Source organism: Anarrhichthys ocellatus, unplaced genomic scaffold, assembly GCF_004355925.1.
Source record: "Anarrhichthys ocellatus isolate YVR2014 unplaced genomic scaffold, GSC_Weel_1.0 scaffold16, whole genome shotgun sequence".
NCBI classification, from domain to species: Eukaryota; Metazoa; Chordata; class Actinopteri; order Perciformes; family Anarhichadidae; genus Anarrhichthys; species Anarrhichthys ocellatus.
Window position 1 is genome coordinate 8,117,624 of NW_022280046.1, and position 8,097 is coordinate 8,125,720.

At 43.8% G+C, this 8,097-nt stretch overlaps 1 protein-coding gene across 1 annotated transcript in view; it reads right to left on the reverse strand.

Annotated features, from left to right (window-relative positions):
• Nucleotides 1-8,097, reverse strand: part of musk (muscle, skeletal, receptor tyrosine kinase) — a 33,038-nt gene that overhangs the window by 1,317 nt on the left and 23,624 nt on the right. The window contains exons 13-16 of the mRNA XM_031856012.1: nucleotides 4,740-4,911; nucleotides 4,426-4,606; nucleotides 4,151-4,342; nucleotides 2,288-2,436 (exon numbers count right to left, since the gene is read on the reverse strand). Coding sequence (XP_031711872.1) covers nucleotides 2,288-2,436; nucleotides 4,151-4,342; nucleotides 4,426-4,606; nucleotides 4,740-4,911 — 694 coding nt within the window. The remainder of the gene's footprint in view (nucleotides 1-2,287; nucleotides 2,437-4,150; nucleotides 4,343-4,425; nucleotides 4,607-4,739; nucleotides 4,912-8,097) is intronic.

The following is an 8,097-nucleotide window of genomic DNA, read 5'->3' on the forward strand; positions in this document are numbered from 1 at the left end:
CTTTTTTGGGGGGTTTCCGTATTCAGCATTATGCAATTGGCATTGACAGCTTCCACAACCGGACTTGTTTGCATTCCTAGTGTGGGAGAGAAAGTGTTTTCATACATCATTCCTTCGACTGATAAATGAGCAGATTTATTTCCATCAAATATGGTGGACATACAAACTCTCCTTAGCCGTGACTATGACTTGAAGTGACAGATCCTTAAAGTAATGGTGGTGGAAGCACATTGGAGAGTATTCCACCACGGGCAGAGGTTTGCGCTCGCCGAATTCATTCTTTACTACTTATTTGCTTTGCCTCTATGGAAGAGAGGTCGTCTGCTTGTTTATTCATGCATTCCTGTAAATGCTTTTTTTCTGTTTTTCAATGTGCACTGTTTAGAGGAATTAGAGCACGCACACTGTCAAGACTGTGCAGAGCCCCGGCAGCCCTGCAGAAGTTGCAGATGTGCCATTCGTGGTGACTCTGCATTCACGACACTAACTTCAGATTATAAGTGCTTTATGGCTCTGTGGGGAAAATCACAAATCACTGCCAACAAGACAATAAATACCCCCCAGGAACCAGACTGTAGTTTCAGCTTTTCTTTCCTTAGCCAACTTTTAGTTTGAGGCCTTGCAGATCCCGTCTGTGTTCTTTCCGACGCAGCCCATGATTAGGCCACTTTATGTGGTGGGAGACTTGAAATGCAATTGGCCACAATCATAATATAGATTTAGTGCACTTGACAGACTTCTGTTTCAGTGTGGAACATGAATTTGAAACCTCACTGACCCGCCAGTAGCTCAGTCATCTCAAAGTCTCTCAAACTTTGTTCAAACCCACATAGAGCAAAAAAGAAAGTTCCACAGAAATACCAGATATGTCAGGCTGGTATTTAGGGAGAGGTGTATAAAATGATGTAGAAATGGACCTGTGCAGCCATTAAAAAACATGCAATCTTTGTGGAAACATCAAGAAGCTTCAACACACACATCGGAACAAACTGATGCAGAATATGATTCAGTCAAACATTTTAGAATACGGCAATTTTCCCAACCTTGGATATTGTAGTTCTATAGAGGTCAAACAAGCATCAACACATACATACTTGGTATTTGGATGTTTTTTTCCTGCTACGTCCAAGTGAGCACAAGAGCTGCAACAACAACATGCTCACATGGAAGCTTTAGCGAGAGGAGGTGATGCTCAGTGGGTTCATGTCCCGTGGGTCACAGAGTGGGACAGTTCCCCAGAGAGCGAACTGCTCCCTCTCCTGTGTGTGTGTGTGTGTGTGTGTGTCCACAAACAGCAGCAGCCTCAGCTGAAGGTCAGTAGCTGCATGCTCAAAATGTTTCACTCCATCGCTAAATATACAGAACTCAGAGCCCCCCCCGTCCTGCAGAACGCACATGAAACGAAATTATGACACTCCACGTCTCTAATTCTGCCTTTATATTTTTACCCACGATTTGCGTTGTATTATTAGTCCTGGGGGGTAATCAGAGGTTAACAAAATAATTCGATTAACTCCGGTTTCATGTGCACCGGAGACTTCAGCGTCACTCTCAGAATGAGTCGTCCGAAATGAATGTCACTCCAAAACAGAAAACGCATCATACTGTCGTTCCTGGGGGGGTTTTTTTCGGCAGTGTTGACTTGAAATATTTCTCGACCACTGGAGCCGTAAAATGGGCCAAAGTAAACAAACTTCACTCATTGGCCAATGGCCCCGTTTACTCACTGACACTGACAAATGGAGTTGTTTAAATCTCTAAATGTCTTCCGGGGAGTTTATCTGGATGCGAGCAGTTCGTATTGGATTAGATATAGGCTGCATTAGTGGAGATAAACTTCAACAGAGGACTTTTGTTTTACTCAGGCCAACAAATGCACATTAGCTTGTCAAGCAGCACTTGTTTCCTGGCAAACAGTCCTATCCGTATCTCTGGTGGGTTTCACCGACTGATTCATAATCTATTTCCTGGGCTGTTTTGATTGAGAATGGTGTGCAGGGAAGGAGCCAATCCCAGTCAGTGTGTGCATGAAGTGTGCAGTCCATACAGGTGACACAGGTGATGGCTTGATTACTGAATGGTGCAATAATCCACTTGAGCATGTTGACTGGACATGTATAAAACTGGTTCTGAAACCATTTGGCTCTGGCTTTTGTTTTATATTTGCACTTTCCCTATATCTCACGGGCAAACCAGCAACTCTACAATGAGAAATCCAGATGTGCAGCCTCTTTCTTTTGCTGGTTTCGTACTTCCACACGCAAACATGCAGTACATAGACACTGACCTAGGAGTCGTACGATGTTCGGGTGGTCAAACTGAGCCATTAGCGCCGCCTCCCGCTGGAAGTCGTTCTGCATGTCAGCTGAGGCTTCCTCCTTCAGCATCTTCACAGCCACCATCGTGAAAGACTCCACCGGCAGCAGGCCCGGTGCTCTGCAACAAAACAAAAACATTCAAGCGCAGATAATGGACGCATGCAAACGCTAAGCTAGTTCACCTAGTACAGAATAGGAGATGATGTATTGATTGGAACTGTTTGCGAGCAAGAGATTGCTTCTTCAGTAGCCATCTGCATGTGAGTGCAGAGTTCTAGTGTCGTCGATTTTGTTACAAATGCTTTCACCAGATTTCTGTAAGCATGTGTCTTTTAAGTCTGCTAAAAAGCAGCAACTGTAATAGAGCTGTGCATTGTAAATGTCAGTTACTTATACATTCACACACACACACACATATGGAAACACTCAGTCACTGTCACACATACACTCGCACATCCATTGGGAAACTACAGATTGAAGCCCATCTGTCTGGGAAGATATTTACTCCTCGGGTCTATTTATGTCTCTGCATGTACGTTGTGTGTGTGTGTGTGCATGCGCATGTGTGTCTGTGTTCATGAACATACACAACGTAATGCATGTGCTGCCTGTGCGTTTATACGATTGTTTATCTGTACTCTTGAGTGCATGGTCGCACAGGATATAGCCTGTATGTGCACATTTGTTACACGTTTCTGGTCATGCATGCGAGTGTGTTTGTGTGTTTTTGTGGTTTTGTCTTCTTGTCTTTATAGACAAAGTTTGAGTTTGAGAACCTCAGGGTGAGGATGTGGGTGAAATGTGAGGACGTTTTGATCAGTCAACACTTCCTACAGGAGGTGTTAAAGGGCCAAGACTTTGGAAGTTTTAGAATTAGTGCTAGGTTTGTAGGTTAAGATTGGGTATCTAGCAGTAGAAATTAAAGTCACAGGTGTTCAGTCGGGAATACATTGCACCAATGCCCTCACATGTATCCAAATATGTGTGTATGAGAGAGTGTGTTAAGTTCTCAGGGGTGTCTATATACGGCACCATTCCAGTTTTATTAAGAGATTACCAGATAGCCTGAAGGACGTCTCCCAGATCTGCATAGCTACATGCAGGTGCTACTGTGAAAATGCCATCAACTGCTAGACTACTGTGCTAACTGTACTACCGCGATATATCTGTCGTTCTCCACCTAATGGCATTGTGCAACATCATGGAGAGAAGCTCATAGTTCTCAAATGCAGTCTATAGCATAAAGTATGCGCGAAGAATAAAAAAATAACCTTTCATGGATGTCATGGAAGTGTCAATGCTGTTTAACAGTGGTTCAACCTCAAGCCTGATAGATTTATGACATTTCAGAAATGCAACTACTGTATGACCCAGGTGGAATTTGGTCGGATCATAGGGATCAGTTTAAGACTTCCGTGTCTTGCTGTGAACGGTGTGGACTGAAAGGGACACCTGTAACAGCTCCCCTTGTGAGTTTGTGAATGACGCAGCAGCTCTCAGAATGACCAGTGGCCTTGTTAGGCCACACACTCCCCCTCTCTCTCTCCAAATCCTGTTCTCTTTCTCTGCCTGAGTAATATCCTCATTCCTGTTAGCCCCTGACGGCAATTATGATATTGACACGGCAATGTTAAATACTAGTCTAAGTAATGTAATATTGCCAGAAATAGTCCCTCTTTGTACAGTCTCTCACATTTTAGGTGGAAGGCTCTTCAACCTCTCCCTCTCTCTCCTTATCAATTTCTAACTCCATTCCTTCTTTCCTTCTTTTATTGCCCTTTTGGACAGATAGCTATTGTGTACATCTACTTCCCCTTTCCTCCCCTTCTCACCTTGCTTGGAAAACCCGTCCAAAGGCTCCTTCTCCAATATCCCTAACATATTGGATATTATTCCGGGGATACTCGAGGGCCAGCAGCTTTGAGTTCAGCAGCAGGGGAACCCTCTGGTACATGGGGTTGGGGTGGAGTCGATCCAACAGGAGCTCCGATGGAAGAGCGCTCAGAGTTGGGGTCTCCATCGCTCTGCGGAGGGAAAGAGGGAGTGAGGGATAGAAAGGTTGGACACAAGGATAAATAAAGAACCGCGCATCTCGTCTGTATCTCACCTCTTCCGGTTTCTCCACTGCTTCCTCCGTCTGTGGCAGGCGAGGATGCAGACGATAAGGAAGACTGCAGCTGCAAACGCAATCAAGATGATGACGATGACGGACATAGAGTAAGCCGGAGACGATGCTGTGGGAGGAAGACGAGTGGTCTGACGAGGGCCTGGCGACTCTGGCTTCATCACTAAAAAAACAGATTAGCAGCATGTTAGCTGCTAACTGGTGAAATGGAATCCTATACATTCTCTTTGATGGGTGAGTTTTCTGGTGACCAAGCCAAGAATTGGAACAGAACAGAGGACGGACAAAGACAGTACCTTCTATGCTTTTCTCCCCACACTGGGGCACAGTGCAGTACTCCCAGCGGATGTTGGGATTTGAGGTGTAACACCAGGGCTTGTCGCTGATTCCCCCTGGGTTCCGACAGTAGTTGTCTGAGTTCTTCAACTCTGGAATCACGTGGACAGACAGGCGATGCTGGTGAGGAACCTACAGAATGGTATAGTGGAGAAAATCAATGAGCAGAAGAGCTTTGTTGACCTCGTCAGAACCAAGCAATAAGCAATGTGCAGTATAGAACCAGCTATAAAGGGAACAAGGAACCCTTCATATCCTTTCAGATCAGATCAGATGGAAGAGGATTACAGGTGCAACGCAACCAACACACACCCCACCCTTTTCACCAGTCCTGCGTTGTTCCAGCAAGCACAGCCCAACATGTCCATGACGTAGAAGTATGAATGGACGGGGTGTAGACCACGCCACGTCCACACATATTCTGCCACTCAAACAGAGGTCCCCTCTACCGGAGGCCACATGCTTCCGATTGCTCTTCCCGTACGCGATGCATCTGTGAGCACTGTGACGTCTCATGTCACTCGTTCCTGTGTCATTCCCTTCAACGGGTGCTGTGGGAACCTCCAGTAGTGTAGATCGTTTTCTACCCAGGGGGAATGGTAACCACTTGCAGTTTGTTCTTCTTGGCATCCAAATGGAGGCTGGCAAACCATCTATGCAGGCGCTGCATGTGCAGCAGCCCCAGCGGCACCACGAGATGGGCAGCTGCCATGAACTGCAGCACCTGCATGACGGCCACCTTTGTCACCGTCGCACCCCGTTTGCCAACTGCCAGCTACAGGGCCTCTTCATCTGTGTTCCGACAAAGTGATTCGGTAGGTCAGAAATTTCTTGCTGTCATTTTTTTCCCTGTAATGATCAAGAGCTGTTCCAGGCTTATCTTCTATGGACAGAGTTTTTCAAGGACTGTCTGACTCTTCTTCAAAGACTAAGATGGCCGTTTAAATAATCTAACACATGTTTCAAGGCACCGTTTAGGGTCTACAGTAAGGTTACAGTTTAATAACTGCAGAGGGTGTAACGTACTAGAGTGAGGGACAGTATAGAGGATGGTTGTTTCTGCAACCTTAGAGTGCTAACTCAAATACTGAACATCTGGTGTCTTCGTGTGTCATGAGCCTTAGTCATCAAAAGAGCAATGGTCCAACCTATCCCAAGAGATATGAAGTTATGAGCTAAAACGACTGGTTGTAATGCATGCTGCTGAAGCTGAATGTGTAAAGCAAACTGCTCACAGGGTTGACTATTAGTACCAGGAATGTTAAAAACAACATGTCCAAATGACAAGGTAGGTCATTTATCATTGCCATCCAAAACAATCCATACTGTACGAGCATTTCCTGCTCCGCACACCGGCTGCTTCGTTCGTCAGTGCTGCCAAAAACGTCTTGGTTAATTAAAATCACTCAGTTTATGTCAAGGAAAAACTGTGGACATGGTTAGAAGAAACCGACATTAACTCTTTGTATGAAATGGGAACTGACAGCAGTCTTAAGCGTCAAATCATCCACCAACTTCCTACCTGAGGAGGTTTCATGGCACTTTCACAATGTCACGCTACTTCAGCTTTTGGTTTTTGGGAGATCCGTCTCTATTCTAACGACTACAAGGTCCCTTAACAGGGGATAAAAAAAGATTTAGGTGAAATTTAGGTTAGATAAAAAGACAACTTAATTAATGTACGTTGAAAAGTGATGAATAAAATAAATCACCTAGTATGTATAACGTCATTGTAAACTGATGATGAATACCACCCTAACAGTGACTCAAGTGCAATGTCTTGCTTTTTATTTATTTAATGGTGGGGTTCTCAGCAGTCTGAATCAAAGTTTAGCTGCAGTATTTCTCCACGACTCAGCACAAAATAGGGCACTACTCAGCCCGTGCACACTACAGCATTCATATGTGTTGAGTATGTGCTGACCATACATGTGATTTTACTACAGAGGGCAACATGTGACCTGTGGAACATAAGAGTTTTTGGCTCATTTCCTCCAGGACTCATATGTGAAGAATATTTTATTCCCACTATGAAAAATATTTGCTTAAAAACATCTGCTCTGTGATCCGTAGAAGGTAAATGATGACTTTGGACCGAGCCACCGCTGAATGATCTTGCGTCGTAGATTTTAGAAGGAGAAAAAAAAACGACACTGACTGTGCAAAGTATTAGGAACAGCTGCTCTTCCCTCTGATGGAGCAAGGAGGCAGATGATAGCTACACTTTAGCTTCAACTATAGGGCGTCATGAAACAGAGATGATTAATGTAAGAGAGAGAGAGTTTTTCAAATTAAATTGAAAGTTGATAAAATTCATTTCAGAGTTTTCCCTTCAGTTTCTGTGTACATTTCCAGACATTAAGACCATCAAAATTATCCCATTGTGTTTTACAGCCAACCTTTTAATTCATGTGTGGCCGTCACGTCATATCACAGAATACCAGTCTGTTCCTGGAAGTACCACATGGTACACATGTTCTACCTGATGTAATCTTCTCAAAAAAAGTTAAATCCTGACTTTAATGTAGACCAGTGTCCCAAACCTTTTCAGACGGTACCCCTTTAAATTACATGTTTTTGGCACCCTGAGCCACAATATTACATGCAAATATGTACACAGAAATTATATTATATCATATTTTATCATATTGTATCATATTGTATTATATTATATTTTATCAATTAAATACTTAACTTCAAATGGTTTGTTTTGTGTTTCATGTACACCAGGGATGAAATAACCAAATCACACATGATGTTGGAAATGTGCAATACAGTGCTATCGTACAATGATACACATCTATCTTCCGCAAGCAGCCAGAACCTGTCCATTAAGCCTCGTTCACACTGATTTCAGTGTTGTTGCTGGGCTCAGATTCAGTGGACTCAGACTATGTTGAGGTCTGAGATGTGTCAGCATTTCTTTGAGCTCTGTTCACCGCGCAGAAGCTTGATCTTTATTGCTTGCTCTGGACCTCATTTTTTTTTGGACTGCTGAGCTCCTGAAAAACTCCCACGCTGGAAAGCGTGCTGTGCTACTGCGACAAGTTGTCTATGCGTTCTTGCCGTGAGTCGTCATGGATTGCTGTGGCATAACTAGATATTAATAGCCTAGTGTTTACTACAGTGCTTTTTATATATAAATTAGTTTTTCTTGTTTTCATACGTTGAAATCATACCAATAAATGAAGTTAATGTGTCTGACATTTAAAATGTGGTGCATTGTTATTAAAAAACACATCAAAGGACCCGTGGGGGGAACCATCCCTCGAGCAGCACCCACTATGTGAACCACTGGTGTAGACACATTGGTGAGCT